General features: G+C 35.8%; 1 protein-coding gene across 1 annotated transcript in view; it reads left to right on the top strand.

Moving 5' to 3' along the window:
- PolrMT (mitochondrial RNA polymerase) overlaps window positions 1-19,317 on the top strand; it is a 603,530-nt gene that overhangs the window by 155,193 nt on the left and 429,020 nt on the right. The window contains exon 10 of the mRNA XM_090391417.1: window positions 946-1,016. Coding sequence (XP_090247543.1) covers window positions 946-1,016 — 71 coding nt within the window. The remainder of the gene's footprint in view (window positions 1-945; window positions 1,017-19,317) is intronic.

Here is a 19,317-nt window from a genome sequence, read left to right as displayed (position 1 = left end):
TTTCTTCCCCTAAAGAGTTAAATCAATATCCTGCTAGTCAAATAGACAAAAACTGATAATAAAGCATACCTTGAGTAAGCTTAATTCAATATCAATATACATTATCTTATTGTACCCATAAACAGACACATTTGATATACATTCTTTTTTGGAATTATCACATAAGTACTTACAAAATCATTCAGCACAGCCTTTTTCATGAACCTTTTGTTCACACAAAAGTGCTCTTTTTTGCTTTTCTTTCCTTCTACTGGCTTGTTCTCGATTTCCTGCCAAATTTCTTCTTTGTCAGAATTGTTGATTATTCTATGCTCTTCAGGGCTCGTGCAACTTGCGATGCCCCTCTTTTGATTACTGACAACAGACCTCACGTGATGGAGGACCCAGGTAAAAGAGATTCCTAAACCCAAGACTTAAGACGCTTCTCTTTTGATTACTGACAATGGACCTCACTTGGTGGCAGACCCAGGTAAGAGAAGGTGAAAACCTTAAGACAAAGTCCCTCTTGACATCTCGCTTTATATAGGCACAGACTTCCATTGTATACAAGCACACGTCTCTCGAACTTTCATATATGGTTACATATTGACATCCGACCATGATGACATCATACTTAAACCGTCTTTTGAAATTGCCATATATGGACATGAGTTAACAGTGTTACATGATGATGTCATGCACCACATTATTTTAACAAAGGATCATGGATAATTTATTACAAATAGAAGATTATAACAGACAAAATTTGATCTTTCTTTAAGTGCAATCTCCTTAGAAAATTATGTAAAAGTGAACATAAGTTACATAGTTGCATATCATAAGAGATTTTACATATTAATCATGTAATATCATAGTTGCAGTTCTATATTGGATATTAGCACAATGTTTTCTTAATTGTTGCAGTGATTTGACAATTTTTTTTTTTACTATACACTCTTATCTTAGCTGGAAGAATGAGTTTGTATCCCTACCTTAAAGTTTTGCAGCCTCACTATTATATTGATGTAATGATGCAGGTGGGTAATAAGTATATTATATATGTTATTATTTCAATAACATTAATCCTCTGAAGCACATCTAACTTTCTAGAACAGTTATTATTATTAGCAAACAAAGAAACAGTGAAATAGAGGCTAACCTGAACCAGTGAATTTAATATCATTTATGGAATAATTAAAGTATATACACCCAATCCTGTTTTTACATGGTATATATGTTCCAAAGAAATATGGTGTAAAAAAAAAATCATGTAAAAAAAAAATTCTGTATATAGAAAAATATTTCTATGTTCTAGTTCTTTTATTTTCTCATAAGTTCTTAAAGCCTCATGTTTAATGGTATTGGTGTCTACTGGTATGTGTTTTGAGGTGTGATCTTCAATCCATGTTAGCTGCGTCTTTTCCATTTTTTCTATAACTATATCTCTGGCATATGAAGAAGGCTTAGAACTTAATTTTGTAACAGAGGTTACAGATTGTCATATAGCATTTTTTTTTTTTTTTTAATTGTATGGAAGCTTTGTTCAAATTAAAACTTTTGCAAACACATGTGGAGGCTTCACCTTTTTTTAAGCCGATCTAAGATTTCTATTTTTGTTTCTAAAGAAATTGTTTCTTGTTTTGGCTTCTTTTCAGTTTTATCCGTCATTTCTGTCAAGGCAGAAAATATTTACAATTAGTTAACTAAATCATGTTATAAAAATTGTAAGTTACCTAAATATATAAAAATTTAAGTTTATTTTTTCGGTGTTACTATAACAGTGCTAGAAATTTCTTATAAATTTTCATTTTTGAATTTAGATGAACATCATATGAAATACATAACACGAACATGATATGAAAATAACATATTACAATAATAAATTTTGTTTAATCCTTTATCCAAATGTAAGCAAACAAAGTTTGCGCCTGAAGTATCTTCAGAACTGAGGCAACTCGTGGTAAAGGTGGACCAAGCTCTCATCACTCCTTATCTCAGCATCTCCCGTAATGCAAAGCACATTTCCTTGCGGACATGTATAATGCTATGCATTAAGGGAAGGACCACTACCCAGATCAGTTTTACCTTTATTGAGGTCTTGTCAGTGGGAGCAGAAGTGGTGATACTGAGGTAGAAGCAATGGAGAAGTCATATTTACCTATATGAGTTGCCAAAAGGTGTACCACCTTATTATTAAATTACTTTGAATTTAGAGAAAGATGTTGGAAGTTTTTTCCCACTTGGTTAGACTATAATAAATTTAGTTTAATCCTTTATCCAAGTGTAAGCAAACAAAGTTGGCACCTGAAGTATCTTCAGGACTGAGGCAACTTGGCCCTTCCCTTAATGCATAGCATTATACATGTCTGCAAGGAAATGTGCTTTGCATTATGGGAGATACTGAGATAAGAAGTGATGAGAGCTTAGTCCACCTTTATCACGAGTTTCCTCAGTCCTGAAGATACTTCAGACGCAAACTTTGTTTGCTTACACTTGGATAAAGGATTAAACTAAATTTATTATAGTCTAACCAAGTGGGAAAAAACTTCCAACATCTTTCTCTAAATCCAGATCAATTTAATAATAAGGTGGTACACCTTTTGGCAACTCGTATAGGTAAATATGACTTTTCCATTGCTTCTGCCTCAGTATCACCACTTCTGGGTCTGGCTCCCACTGACGAGACCTTAATAAAGGTCGAAACCAGTCTGGGTAGCGATCCTTCCCTTAATGCATAGCATTATATATGTTCGCAAGGAAATGTGCTTTGCATTATGGGACATGCTGAAGCAAGGAATGATGACAGCTTGGTCCACCTTTACCACGAGTTGCCTCAGTCCTGAAGATACTTCAGGTTAACTTGGATAAAGGATTATACTAAATTTATTCTAGTCTAATTTATTATAGTCTTCCAACATCTTTCTCTAAATCCAGAGTAATTTAATAATAAGGTGGTACACCTTTTGGCAACTCGTATAGGTAAATATGACTTCTCCATTGCTTCTGCCTCAGTATCAGCACTTCTGGGTCTGGCTCCCACTGACGAGTCCTCAACAAAGGTCGAAACCGTTCAAAGCTTGGGTGATGAATGGCAATGCTGTAGCCCATGAAGTTTTAACCGAGGCTCGGCTATTGCTGTCACCCAGGTTCTGGGTGTGTGTGTGTATGGGGGGGGTAATGAATGGTAGTGCTGTAGCCTGTGAAGTTAACTGAGGCACGTCTGTTGCTGTTATCCCCTTGGATGAGATATGAGCAAATGAGCAGCTCTGCTCGATGGTGGGGTGAGCCTGCCACGGTGTAGAGCCAACCTGTTCTGAGAGTTCTTCTTAGTGGCAGAGTGAGCCTGTTACTGAGGGGAACAAAGCTGAGATTTTGGAGTTTGACCTGTACTTGAACATTCAATGAAGGTCAAAATCTGTCTGGGTAGTGGCCATTCCCTTAATGCATAGCATTATACATGTCTGCAAAGAAATGTACTTTGCATTATGGGAGATAGTGAGACAAGGAGTGATGAGAGCTTGGTCCACCTTTACCATGAGTTGCCTCAGTCCTGAAGGTACTTCAGGCACAAACTTTGTTTGCTTACACTTGGATAAAGGATTAAACTAAATTTATTATAGTCTAAACAAGTGGGAAAAAAAACTTCTAATAACATATTACAAAATAATAAATTAAAAATAATAAATTTTGTTACAGAAATAAACTTAAATATGAAAATAACATTACATACATTCTTAATAGGATTACTTTATTTTTGTGTTATTTCAAAATCATGTAAAAACAGGATTGGGTGTATATAACAGTATGCTGATTACCGTTATTTTTTGAAATATTTATAAAATTAAGTGAAGCAAGAGTCAGGCATTATATAGTGTCAAACAGGATGGTTCATTATCTAATGAACCATCCTGTTTGACACTACTGTTCTTACACAAAGCCTTCCTGTTCTTGGTAATTAATAACATCATTATCATCATTAGTTTCCTCATATGTACCGTAAAGGGGGGGGGTATTCTGCACAGCCTCTAGTTGTGCTGATTGTGACCTATTAGTGGGTTGTGTGGTTCATTTAGTGGATCGCAACTAGTTTATACTAATTATCTTTTTTTTTTTTTAAACACCGGGTTGCTATTACCCATTTACAGTGCTAACTTGATTACAAGCAAAAGCAAGGAACAGGCTAAACCCTGTGTCTAATATCCTCATATGTTCCAGAGTGGAAAGAACTTATTAAAAAAAAAAAAAGATAGCACATCACTCACATTAAATAAGCATTGTCTAATTTTTTTGCACTGTTTCTTATTTAATTGCATTGTCGTCCTCATTGAGAGTGGGCCAACAATATTAAAGACTGCTGTGTAGGAACTCTTCAAGAATTAAGTCATACTGCAATAAATAGATGTTACTGGGACAATATAATCAACATGGAATCAAACACCTACAGTGCTATGATGCACTGTAGGTGTCTGATGTGCTACACTCATGGTTCGTGATGATGATGATGAAATTCATTTATAATATTAAGTTTCTGTTCATTTGTGTATACATTGTAAAAATTTTCGGTTGCAGTGTAAAATGTATTTCATATGGTGGGTCATAATCTGATAAAAAAAAAAAGTTTGAAAAACCCTTCTCCTATATGCATATTAGTTGGTACATCTTACAGAACATGCATTGCATTACAAAAATTCTATGCTCATCTGAGAATTTCACAAAACTCACTGCACCATTGCTCATATTTGGCCACAATTATAGATATTACTTTCTACAGTAAATTCACTATATGTTGTTAAATAGACATATAGTTTAGTTTCTTTCTTCATCTTCCAAAATTACAGTCAGTTTGTGAAGTTTATGTGCTATTGATCTTTTCATCAAATGACATTTCCAATATGAAACCTATAGAATACCCCTGAGTGCTGTATAGAGTTTAGGTTTTGATTCTATACTTATCAGTCTAATTTTCATATTTTTCTATTTGTCCATTTCTTCAAATCATGCCACAGCCCTTGCAGTATGATCTCATTCATTATGATTTATATTGATCCAGGCCATTTCTTTTGAACCACCACAGTTTTGAGCAATACAGACTTGTGCAGCATGTTGGTACAACATTATGTGTCATTTTCCAGGTAGTATTATGACATGGTGTTCTAGTTCACCAGGAATATTATCTCCACATCGCAAATGCAATAGCACTTAATAGATGGTACAGTACCTTCTGCTTAATAGCATTTTCATGAGGCCTGCCACATATGCTCCCTCCACATGGGGCATCTGTTTGTGGTGGAGGGGACCTCCCAGTGATGGTACTGGCCCTTTTCATTCTTCCTCTTTTTCTTTGCTTTTTTCCCATATTCTTTGCTCTACTTCTCCTGAGTCTTTTTCACTATCCTTTTTCCAGACCACCATCACTGGGATCCAATGCCCTGCTGACGTGTTTGTTGTGCGGTGCGACCCGTGGACATCCGGAAAAGGTGTGTGTGGGGGGGGATCCTGGTAATCTTGCACTACTTTGGCCTCTGCTTCTGCAAGACGGGTGGTCCTGGATGTCCCAGCCAGGATCAATCGGCTAGTGGGCTTGCCTGCAAGGCTCAACGGTGTTGCAGTAAGTCTCTCACCCCTTGGTCCAGGGTCGGGATCCTAGACTTGCTGCAGTGCCGGTATAGTGTCCAGGGTAGCCCTGCCATTCCACTCCTGAGCGCATTCTTTGCTTGCCAGGTAGTGGGTGTCCATATGTGGCTCCGTGGTGGGTGGGGAGCTCTGGCGCTGAATTAAAAATTCCTTAAATATGAATTCTTCATCCTCAAATGTTTCAGGGACCCTAACAAAGTCCCAACCAAGTACTGATAATATAGACACAGCATATGGAAATAGAAGTAAGAAACAAAAGATATCAGATACTAACAAAAATGTACCAACCTTTTTAATCATTCATGCAACAGGTGAAAAACCAATTGGGAAAATATCACCCTTCTTTATCCAAAAAGGTTTAGAAAGACTGGCGGGATCTCCTGAAACTGTCAAGAAATTGCATTCTGGTGATATCCTCGTGGAAACAATGTGTAAACAACATTCCGAGAAACTACTGAGAGCAACGACAATGGGTGGAATACAAATTGCAGTAACACCTCACAGAACACTCAATTCCAGTAGAGGAGTGATATCAGAATGGGATCTCCTTGAGGTTCCTGATGAGGAGATATGTTCAGAGCTTAAAGATCAAGAAGTGACGGGTGTGAGGCACATCCTGATATGCAGGGATGGTCTCCTGGTCTCAACCAAGAACATCATCCTTACTTTTGATACACCTAGACCTCTGACATTTGTAAAAGCAGGATATCTCAGCTGTCCTGTTAGAATGTACATCCCTAATCTGCTGAGATGCTTTAAATGTCCAAGATATGGACATACCCAAACTGCCTGTCGTGGTTTTACTACCTGTGCTCGATGTGGTAGTAAAGAACATGAAAATAAATCTTGCTGTGAAAAAAAAAGCTAAATGTGTTAACTGTCAGGGAGATCATCCAGCATACTCTCGTGCATGTCAGAAATGGAAAGATGAAAAAGAGATACAAAAAATAAAAATCAGAACAAAACATAACTTATCAGGATGCAAAAAGAAAGCTAACCACCATCACACCTGTTCCACGATCCTCTTATGCTAAAAAAGTAACAATTAAAAAGGTGCCAACAGCAACTCAAACATGTATGTCTATTCCACCATTTGATAATTTCACCATATCTGAACTTTACAATCGTAAGTGCTTCTCTGTTGAGCACATTAATCACAAGACCTTACTCCAGAGACAACTTGAAAAATGGTCCCATTCAATGAAAACTCATCTGTCAAAAAAATTATGGTGGAGACTTCACTCAAAGATAAACTACCAGACACTCGCACAGAAAAAATGGACACCTCGATACCCACTGAAAGCAAACTAAGCATACCAACTGACCCTAACACATTTGATGTTTTGAACACTCTACCAGAGGAAGAGATGGACACTGGCCGTCCGTACTTCCCTAAAACAGTGGATAAATATAAATCTGACAAAGGTAAGCCTTCAACCGCTCAAAAACCAGACAAGTCAATAAAATCAAAACAATAGGAAAATATTTACAATGGAACTGTCGTGGGATCTGCTAGAATATTGATGATATCAAGATGTTGTTGCAGAAACACAAACCTTTCTGTTTCTGTCTACAGGAAACTTACTTAAGACCCAATGAGGACCGTACCTTTAGGAATTTCACTGTTGTATGTAAGGATAGAACTGGAGATGGTCCTGCTCATGGAGGAGTAGCTATCCTAGTGGACAGTCACACTCCTTTCCATCAGGTCCAACTTAATACTTCTCTGGAAGCGGTAGCGATTCGCTTCTCTGTGGGAGTCCTTATTACAGTATGTTCAATTATTTACCACCAAATGCTGTGTTAAATGAAATTGATCTTGATAACCTTATCTTGCAACTGCCTGAACCCATACTTTTGGTGGGTGACTTTAACAGTCACAATACTCTATGGGGTAGTGTCAACACTAATAGACAAGGTCAGCATTGAAAAAATTCTTGATAATAATAACCTTTCCCTTCTAAATAATAAAATCAATACTTTCTTCCATATGCCTACCTGCTCACATTCTGCAATTGATCTTACACTCTGTTCCCCTTCCATTCTTCCGCTGCTCATGTGGGACATTGAAGAGAACATATATGGAAGTGATCACTTTTCTGTTCTTTGTACAATGTCTTCACAGGAGCCATGGTCACCCACATGGATACCTATATGGAAAGTGGACCAGGCTGACTGGAACACTTTCTCTCATCTTGCAAAATTTAATGCTGATGCCATCAGTCAAACACCTATCAATGAAACTGTAAAATATATAATAGTATGCATTGTCCAGGCAGCAACAACCTCCATCCCAAAAACATCATCTCTATTTCCAGTCTATCCAAAGCCTTGGTGGAACCCAGAATGTCAGGCAGCCAAAAAAGATCAACACAGAGCATGGAGCATATTTCGTAGATACCCCACCACATCAAATTTAATAACTTTCAAGCATGCTCGAGCCAAAGCACGTTTTGTAAGATGTCAGAGTCAAAAATCATGGATCCAATTTACTACATCAATTAATCAAATGACCAGTCCAAAAATTGTATGGGATAAAATCCGGAAAATTAAAGGCAGATATAGTACACATTGTTTGTCCACCTTAGACTATAATGGAAGTGTTCTTGCTGATCCCAAAGCTATTGCAGATACTGTAGGAGAAATTTTTTCTAAAATCTCAGCAACAGCTTCATATTCTCCAGAATTTTTAATACTGAAAGAGCAGCAAGAGAAACAAAAGCTTATTTTTTCTACCAACATTCTTCAGCCATATAATCAGCCATTTGTCAAGGAGGAACTAAAAAGAGCTCTCCTATAATCTCACCCAAGTGCAGTAGGACCTGATGACATCCATTATGAAATGATAAAACATCTATCATCATCTTCTATGGATCTTCTTCTTCTCTTATTATACAATAGAATATTTGCAGAGGAAGAGTTTCCAAATTCTTGGCATAAGTCAATTGTCATTGCTATCCAAAAACCAGGAAAAGATCCAACACAAGCAAATAATTATCGACCCATTGCTCTGACCAGCTGTCTTTGTAAGATACTAGAGAAAATGGTTAATGCCAGACTTCTCTGGTATTTAGAAAGCAACAGTCTTCTTTCCAATACACAATGTGGTTTCCGTAGACATCGATTAACTTTAGACCATTTAGTTCGGTTAGAAACTTGTATAAGAGATGCATTTCTGAAATGAGAACATCTTGTCTCTGTTTTTTTTTGACATGGAAAAAGCTTATGACACAACCTGGAGATATGGCATATTAGAAGATCTCTATAACCTAGGTCTCAAAGGACACCTCCCTATATTTATTAAAAACTTTTTGTCTAGGTGAACTTTCCAAGTCAGAGTGGGACGTACGCTATCTTGACCATATTTTCAAGAACAAGGTGTTCCCCAAGGCTCTGTCTTAAGTGTAACCCTTTTTGCTATTAAAATCAACTCAATCATTGAACAGCTTCCTCCCACTGTAGACAATGCTCTATATGTTGATGACTTCACAATTTACTGTCACTCATGTAACATGAGGGTAATTGAAAGACAACTTCAGCAAGCAATTGATCATGTCTCTCTGTGGGCTCTTAATAATGGTTTTAGGTTTTCAACAGAAAAAAGTGTCTGTGTACACTTCTGTTGAAAACACACTCATCACCCAGATCCTGAACTAAGAATGGGACCTACTGTTATTCCAGTAACTACAGAAACCAAGTTCTTGGGATTCATTTTTAGTGGGTGGGGTGCTGATCGAGCTTTATTGCTCCATCTTTATCGTGCACTTATACGTTCAAAGCTGGATTATGGGTCCCAAGTCTATGGTTCGGCAAGACAGAGTAACCTACGATGGTTGGATTCCATCCATCCATCATCAGGGTATACAAATAGCTACTGGTGCCTTTCGCACCTCACCCACTCCAAGTCTCTATGTAGAAGCAAATGAACCGGCTCTATCACTTCGACGAAAACAGTTGTCTCTTAATTACTCCCTAAAAATAAAATCTTTTCCAGATCACCCTACATGGAATAGTATCTTCTCTCTGCATTGGAAAGCTCAATATCACACACATCAAACTGCTATACATACTTTTGGTATGCATTTAAAGAAACTGTGCAAGCTGTTAGTATAAATGTTGACAACATTAGCTACACTAAACATAACAGCATTCCTCCATGGCAGGTTTGTACACCATCCATCCTGCAACATCTCACTTTGTCAGCTACAGAAATCTTATACCCCGTCATCCATCTACCTGCAATTGTTTAATACAGAGCAGCACACACACTGATTTCTTACCCATCTGTACTGATGGTTCAAGAACTAACACCTCTGTTGGCTGTGCTGCTGTGTTTCCTGACATTATTATCTCAAATCAGATTCAACCTGACTGCAATAATTATACAGCAGCGTTGCATGCCATTCAGCTTGCACTTGTGCATATAAAAGAAAACTGCTACCAAAAGTGTATAATTTATACAGACTCATTGAGCTCTTTACAGGCTATCTCTTCTCCTATGTATAATCCTCATCCAGTACTTTATGAAGTGCTACACCTGCTTCACAGAATGAAAATCCTTAATTTTGATGTTCAGTTCTGCTGGATTCCCAGCCACATCAGAATCGAAGGAAATGAGGCTGCAGATGCAGCTGCTAAATCAGCCCATACCGTCTCCACATACTATTTGACAGTTCCATATACAGACTACAGACAACTTATAAGATCAAAGCTAATTGCTCAGTGGAAGTTAACATGGCAAGAAACATCAACAAACAAATTATATAACATTAAAACTGAAATTAAACACTGGCATTCTAGTCAACGTACAAAGAGAAGGGAGGAGGCGGTTGTCCTTGCTAGGCTCCGCATAGGTCACAGTCACCTTATGCATTCTCATTTACTGAGAGCTAATGATCCATATGTGAAAAATGCAACACACATCTCACTATTCATCATATTGTGGTAGATTGTTAAAAATTTACACGAGAGAGGAATGAACTTTTCTCCTATCTTACCAAGCCATATACATTCAGGGAAATGCTAGCAGACTCAGGCAAATTGCATGATGTTTTTAATTTTTTAGAAAGAATTAATTTGTACAAACACATTTGATCATAAATTTGTTTATATGTAAATACTTTTTTACTTAACTTAACTTTTATACACAGATATTATTCAGTATGTTAAATCTGACCAATTATGTATTACCATAGGCCTTGATCTTATATATTTGTATCACCCTGCTGTAATTTTGTTAATATGTAAATACCATAATGCTAAACTTAAATTTGATGCATCAATGCTGCATAATAATTCCTTTCTGACTCTTTAACTATTAGTATAATAATGTTTGTTGTAATCTTACTGGATGTGGACACTGCTTTCCTTGACTTGTTTTGTATATACACATGTTAACCTATAGTTATCTATTTATATACTGCTGAAACCTCTGCAGTAATTTTGTTTATATAATAGATACTGCATCACTTAACATGCATTTGTGTATGCATCTTATTTACTACTTTATTTTTCGAATAATCATGTAGTGCTGTAGGACATCTTACCTATTTGTGTACTTTCTAGTAATTCTGTTTATATGTATTCTACATTCTGTTTCTACTGCATTGCTAAATTTAATTTTCATCCATGCATATTGTATAATAATCCCTTTTTGCCTATTTTTGTACTACTATAAAGGCATCTATTATTATTATTCAGGCCTCCATGGAGTCAAAAGACTCATCGTGGGAGGTCCTTCCTAAGAACATAAAGTCTATCAAGACTTATCAAGGGGGAGGCCCCCCCCCTAAGAAACACAAAGTCTATCATACCACTCGTTAAACTTATTGACCGTTCTCACTCTCACCACTCCATCAGGCAATGCATTCCACGGTTCATCTACCCTCCATGCAAAGAAACCACTCCTCACCCTCTTGCTCACAGTTTCCTTTCATAACTTCCAGGGATGGCCTCTTGTCATCACTCCTTCCCGCTATTCAACCAAGCGAAAGAACTCCCCAGTGTCAACCCTGTAACCACCTCTCAACAGTTTAAAAGTCTCAATCATATCACCTATTATAATCTTACATATATGTAGATACTGCATTCCTTGGCTTAGTGTTTCATATATTATGTATTAACTTATATTGTTAATACTATTTTTGCACTACTGTAATAACCTCTGACCTTGTGTGTTGCTGTGCCCTCTGTAGCGGTTCTGTTTACCTAGAGATGCTGCTTTGTGAAACTATTTTTCTGTAAATGCTAATGTTGTAACCTTTAGTATGGCACAGTATGACCTTTGTAGTTTTTGTGCCAAATAAACTATAAACCAAACGAAGCCACATACACACATATATATAAGTGTATATATCATTATTAATCACTTCATATTCACAGCTTTCCAACATTTGAGTATTATGACCGTGCAAATATCCAGATGTTTATTATACTCAGTATGAAATATATCTTGTTTGAATTCTTTACCCAAGCATAAGCAAACAAAATTTTCATGTGAAGTATATGCATGACTTGTCTACTTGTATATAGAGACTGTTAACTTCACATCAGTTGCAAAAAACATTATGGAAAGAATCACTACCCAGACTGCTTTGACATTTATTGAGTTCTCATTAGTGGGAGCTGGACCCAGGACAATGCTGATGGTAAATCAAATGTAGAAGTTATGTATTTTCCGTTTATGAGTAATAAAATGGTGTAAATAAATTTTCTACTTGGTTTCAAAGTGTATTATACTTGACATTTTGTAATCAAGTGGAAAAACTTTCTGCTGAATTCAGATGTTCTTTTTTTGTGCTGATGCTTTGCTTGTATAGTTGTACTAACTATGGCTGTGGAGTTCAGCAAGTTCATAATGTTTTAGCACAAACCTCTACAGCTATGCACATCCTGACCTTCTGGATTAGACTCCACTGATACACGATGGGAGAAATACAGCTGACTACAGAAATACAATAATGATTGTTTCTTTGGTTTATTTTCTGAAAGTTTATTTTTCACTTGGTCAGACTATAATAAATTTAAGTTTAATCCTTTATCCAAGTGTGTGCAAACAAAGTTTGCGCCTGAAACTATCTTCAGGACTGGGGTAAAGTGGTACAACACTGGGCGACTCCTTGCAAAGGTGGAGCAAGCTAGAAAACATTCCTATCTCAGTATCTCCCATAATGCAAAACACATCTCCTTGCGGATATGTATAATGTTATGCATTAAGGGAAGGGCCACTACCCAGACTAGTTTCGACCTTTATTGAGGTCTCTTCAGTGGGAGCCAGGCCCAAGTGGAGATACCAAGGCAGAAGCATTAGCAAGGTCAACTTCTATAGGAGCTGCCGAACGGTGTGCCAACATTTTTATTAAATTACTCTGGATTTAGAGAAAGATGTTGAAAGTTTATTTTTCACTTGGTCAGACTATAATAAATTTAAGTTTAATCCTTTATCCAAGTGTGTGCAAACAAAGTTTGCGCCTGAGAGTATCTTCAGGACTGGGGTAAAGTGGTACAACACCGGGCGACTCCTTGCAAAGGTGGAGCAAGCTACCAACACTCCTATCTCAGTATCTCTCATAATGCAAAACACATCTCCTTGCGGATATGTATAATGTTATGCATTAAGGGAAGGACTAGATTCGACCTTTATTGAGGTCTCTTCAGTGGGAGCCAGGCCCAAGTGGAGATACCAATGCAGAAGCATTAGCAAGGTCAAGTCCTATAGGAGCTGCCGAACGGTGTGCCAACATTTTTATTAAATTACTCTGGCTTTAGAGAAAGATGTTGAAAGTTTATTTTTCACTTGGTCAGACTATAATAAATTTAAATTTAATCCTTTATCCAAGTGTGTGCAAACAAAGTTTGCGCCTGAAAGTATGTATCTTCAGGACTGGGGTAAAGTGGTACAACACCAGGCGACTCCTTGCAAAGGTGGAGCAAGATACCGACACTCCTATCTCAGTATCTTCCATAATGCAAAACACATCTCCTTGCGTATATGTATAATGTTATGCATTAAGGGAAGGGCCACTACCCCATAGGAGTGACCTTGCTAATGCTTCTGCCTTGGTATCTCCACTTGGGCCTAGCTCCCACTGAAGAGACCTCAATAAAGGTCGAAACTAGTCCTTCCCTTAATGCATAACATTATACATATCCGCAAGGAGATGTGTTTTGCATTATGGGAGATACTGAGATAGGAGTGTTGGTAGCTTGCTCCACCTTTGCAAAGAGTCGCTTGGTGTTGTACCACTTTACCCCAGTCCTGAAGATACTTTCAGGTGCAAACTTTGTTTGCACACACTTGGATAAAGGATTAAACTTAAATTTATTATTGGTTTATTTTCATTGTTATAAAGGCATCTTATGGTTTTGGTGCCATTAGCCACAGTTGATCTTGGTTGCTCTAAATGTGTTGCACTTGAATGAACTGGTTCTTGACTAATGTTAATGGAAGTTAGTTAACCGTCAACGATTCTACATTTCCAGTATTATACATAAGTCAATATTATTAATATGGTTATGCTGGGCAGAAACCATGTGTCTTGTGCTATCTGTTTGCATATTTGAGTGAGTACTATACAGATTATTGTATGCGATTTCTGTTGAATCCATAGCTGTATAGAGGGAAAATAATATATTAGTTTCGTTGATCAAGAATTAAGAGAATTTCCAGATTTGGATGATATACAGTATTTAACTAAGGGTAGAATGAGTTACACTTGAATGAGCAATCTTAAATTCACCACACATCTGTACAAGTGACAAGTTTAATGAAGGAAAGACAAAGAGAGAGAGAGAGAGAGAGATATTCAAGCCAGAAAGAATAAACTCCCAATAATATAATATAATAAAAATAAAATAATAATTATTATTATTACCTTAAGGGAGCAGAAACTGTACAAAGACAGAAATCTGTGTTGTGAAAAAAAAAGTAATGTAGAGTATCTGGATATATTTGTAACTTAGTATATGAATGTGAGAAAGAGCAAATTTATCTGTTAATGCTATGCTTGATAAGATGCCTACATCTGGCATGGCATAAATTCTGTTCAGGAAGTACATAGCTGCAAGACATTTATTTGGATTTCATTTCCAAGAAACACTTAAGATAGAAAAAATAAATACCCAGTAATTTTGAGGATTTTTGTATATATGTTTTTACAATAAAGTTGATAAGATATCTTTATCTGGTCATGGTATAAATTCTCTATGTGTTCAGGAAGTGCATAGCTGCAGAACATTTATTTTGGAATTTCATTTCCAAGAAAGCCTCAAGAGAGAAAAAATAAATACCAGTAAATGTAAAATAATAAATACCAGTAACTTGTTTTTGGAAGTCTTCTCATTTATTCATTTTTAATTTTTTTAGTGTAAATCCAACCTCTAGAATGTTACATGATTTCATTTACTACCTAAAGACATTTATAGGCATCCATACCAGTAATGAGATTTCAATCTATGATCTGGTTGGTTGCAGCATGGAAATGCTATCCAATAATCCCATCATGCCAGATATAAAAAGCAGTAAAAAGATAAAAAAATAAAATAAATAAATAAATCGTTGACCTTTAATAGACAAAGTTCAAATTTTGAACTTACTGTCTTTATTTTATGTAGTAAGAAAGCATATCACTGCATAAACAGAATTCATTGCAAGACTTCGGTAGAAATATAGGAGATAAATATCAGGAAGGAGGCAGAAGATTCTGGTAACTATCGAAAAGCTTAGAATGAAGGAATGATTAGATATCTTTATCTATGGTGAAAAACCATAGATAAAGATATTCTAGGGATCAGGGGTAATTACTTTGAAAGATTGCTAAATGGAAAATGCAGTGGTAGGAAACAATCAAGAAATGCAGTTTGAAGGAGATAGCAATACTTGAAGTAGAAAAATCCATCAAAACTGAAATGTGGAAAGGAAGCCAGAATAGATGATATTCTCTGAGAAATTGCTCAAATATGGAGGTATGTATAAAAGTTTTACAATCACAACATTGCATAATTCAAAAGACCTTGTCTGAGGGTAAAATTTCAGGTGATTGGAGCAGAGCTGTCATAGTACCCATCAATGAAAGAAAAATAAAACTAAATATGAGAATTACAGAGGAATTTCCCTACTGAGTATCCAAGGTAAGGTTTATGTAAGCATACTTGAGAAAAGATTGACAAAAATTGTAGAAGGAAAGCTTAGTGAAGAAAAAGTGGGGTGAGGCCAAATAGAGATTGCCAGGATCAGATTTTTGCTTTAAGAAGTTGAGAAAAATTGTGGAAAGGAAGATTGGATAAAAGCAAGCTGGGTTCAGGCAAAACAGATGTCAAAATCAGATTTTCACTTTAAGACAAATAATTGAGAAATTATGGAAATATAACATGAATTTGTGTATATAAGTTTCATAGATGTAGAAAAGGCATATGACAAGGTGCCAAGAGAAAAGCGCTGTTCAAAATGCTACAGACATTTACAACAGATATATGGTGTAAATTGAATATTATATCAGGTGATACGTAGTTTATATTTAAGTCAGTAGTTAGAATTGAAGGAGGTACAGGAAGATGGTTTGATGTTAATTGACATGCGACAAGGATGCATTATCTCCACACAGTTATTCATTATCTATATGGATCACATTATGAAGAAAAGTGGTATTAAACCTGACATCAAAATTGGTGATGTTAATCTTTGCTCTTTACTTTATGCAGATGATCTACTTCTAAATAAATCTAATATGTCTGCAAGATTCCCTGACTAAATTATATAACTGTTGCAGTAAATTTGGTATGAAAATCTGCAACAAAAAGACAAAGACAATGAAAATAGATAGAAACACTGAAATCATCAACTCCATCTTGAATGGAAGTTATAGAACAAGTAAAGCATTTCAGCTATTTAGCCATAATTTTTAGTGAAGATGAAAAATTAAATATGGAAATAGACAACAGAATTGGTAAGGCTAGTATGGTAGGAAGCCAGCTGAATAAATTTATATGGAATAAGAAAGAAATTAGTCAAAACATTGAATTAGCTATACATAAGACAGTGTTCAAACTAATTTTAGCTAATGATCTGAGAGCTGGGTTAGAAATAAAACATTTGACCAAAGACTGGAGACCATAGATATGATAGTTCTGAGAAAGATTAGTGGAGTGATCAGATGGCACCAATGGCTGTATCACATTAAAAATGAGGATAATTAGGAAAGAACTTGCCATTGTTAGCATTCAGGAGTGTGTTAGCAGAGCTGATGTCAGATAGTATGGTCATTTAAACAGAATGGGAGAGGAAGGATTAGCAAAACATATTCTTTGTTGGTAGGAAAAAGACCCAGAGGAAGAACAAGATGTAAATGGATTGGTGCAGTAAAAAGTGCCTTAGAAGACAGAAATATAAAACCTGATAATATTGGAGTGTTGACAGATAACAGATTAATTTGGAGGTTAGTGATGACATAATTTTTCATGTAATACTATCATAATATCCTGTAAATCCCTTGGGGATGCACGTTTGGAATTTGATGATGGTATTCTCGGAAGTCATCTGAATCAATTTATATAGAATAAGACAGAAATTATTAAAAAAGATTGACTTAGCTATATAAAAGGCAGCGTTCAACCCAATTTTAACGTATGGATCTGTGAAGTGGATTTGAAATACAAGAAGTCTTTCATGAAATACATGAAAGACTAGAAGCGACATATATGAGAGATGTAAGAAAAAGTAAGGACAGTACAGATAACAACAATGAACAAATCATATTAAAAACAAGAATATCAGGAATGAACTTGAGATTGTTAGCATGCAATATTGTGTTATAATCACTTAAACAGAACAAGAAAGGAAAGCTTAGCAACAAAAGTGGTTTTTTTTCCAGGATAGGATGGAAAAGATTCAAGATCAAGATCTATGGGGGAATTGATACAGTAAGTAGTGCCTTAGACTGAAATATGAGATCTGACAATATTGGAGAGTCCTGTCAGGTATCATATTAATTTGGAGAAAGATTGTTGATACAAACTTTTTTTTTATGTTGGGCCCATACACGAGAAGTTACTTTGTTGGTAGGTCAACCTATAGTATATTAGTACCATGTGTGGGAAGGGAATTGAGAAATGAGGAACTTGTTTACATTGGATTCAAAGACCTGTGCATTGTATTCCTTGAGAAACACATAGGAGGGAAGGCTGTTTCACAATGCAGCAGCAGTAGGAATGGAAGAAAAAGAGAAACTTGTTCTATGAGTATGGAGTTTGACTGTAAAGGGATGTTTGGTGGTAGCTGCACAGGTTTCAATGGATTTGGTAGAGAGAGAGAGAGAGAAAGTGGGGATTGTTGAGGATAGTTCTGATGGACATTTACTATGGAAATATTATTATTTTACATCATCTCCATTGTCGCGACGTTCTATTTTCATGTTATGTTCTAAATCCGCCATCTTGGTTCAAGTCACTCTTATCAATATAATACTTAATCGCAAATTGATCACCGATCCAAAAATAGGGAAATTTATATTTATACTGCGCCACCCTATCTTAGATTAGTCTATATAAATAGTAAGATCAATCTTTAATTAGCTAGCAGTCTTCTCATTTACTCTGGCCGAATTAACTATTATTCTATTTGGGGTTCCCGCAAGATTCGAATATTTATGAACGGTGCAATAATAAGGAATTCAGGCAAACACAATATTTAGATTAACAAAATAAAACATTTAATATATGATATATAACAAGTACAATAATTCTACTTTTAAATGAAACAATACAATAAACTCAATACAACTCGCTAAGTCTCTCATTCCAGTTCGATGTTCTAAATTCTCAAAAAACAATTTGCAACTTCAAAAACACATATTTTCTTAATTCAGATTAAAATAACAAACTTCACAATCAGCCAGTCTCTACAAATCTGTCAGTTCAATGCTTAAGTTCTCAGCAGGCACTAATCTAGGTAGACAATATTCCAAGCAAGCTTATTCCGGACTTTGAGCATCGGAGATCTATTACAGTTAATGCTAGAATAGACAAACATATACAACTACTCTTACCAGATAAAATCTTCAATACATCAAGTTATTGCGAGTACACTTATGAATTAACTTATTTACATTAGCGGAACACACATAATAAAATTCTTCTACGCTTTAACTGAACTTTTGTTAACTGCGCTTCACTATTCTAAAAAAACAGCAATTTTGTTTATCTGATTACTGCATTAACTTTTCTTCTATAACCACAGCTGATTTCACTTCTAACAAACTTTATGATTCACTACGCTTTGGCCTTCTAACACTATTCTTATGAATATCTGCCCTAAAGAATTTATAATCTTCTTTTACTTCTTTGCTTGTATGCTACCTTCCTACTGGTTCCGCAAAGCTCACTCTCCCCTCTCTCTTACTAATAAAAACTTCAATTATCTCCTTTTTACTCTTTTTTTTCCCCCCCGTTCGAATGCCACGTTCTCTTCGACCCCGTGGTTGTTTACTCATGCGTCTCCATGACAACAAACTAAACGCAAACATTTCGCTAATGTAATACTACGCTCTACTACTACATGAATGATTACATAACGTTAAATAATTTCACAAATAAGAATAAACAGAATATTTGAACTACTTAGTCAACATTTTCATTACATATGAAATTAATTATAAATAACACTTTACGTTACATCATATATATTTGGTTATACAAAATTCTATACACTTT

Source organism: Typopeltis vanoorti, chromosome 4 (genome assembly GCF_054136105.1).
Source record: "Typopeltis vanoorti isolate ZY-2024b chromosome 4, IOZ_Tvanoo_1.0, whole genome shotgun sequence".
NCBI lineage: Eukaryota > Metazoa > Arthropoda > Arachnida > Uropygi > Thelyphonidae > Typopeltis > Typopeltis vanoorti.
The sequence above is the reverse complement of the archived record's forward strand: the minus strand, read 5'-3'. Positions and strand labels throughout refer to the sequence as shown.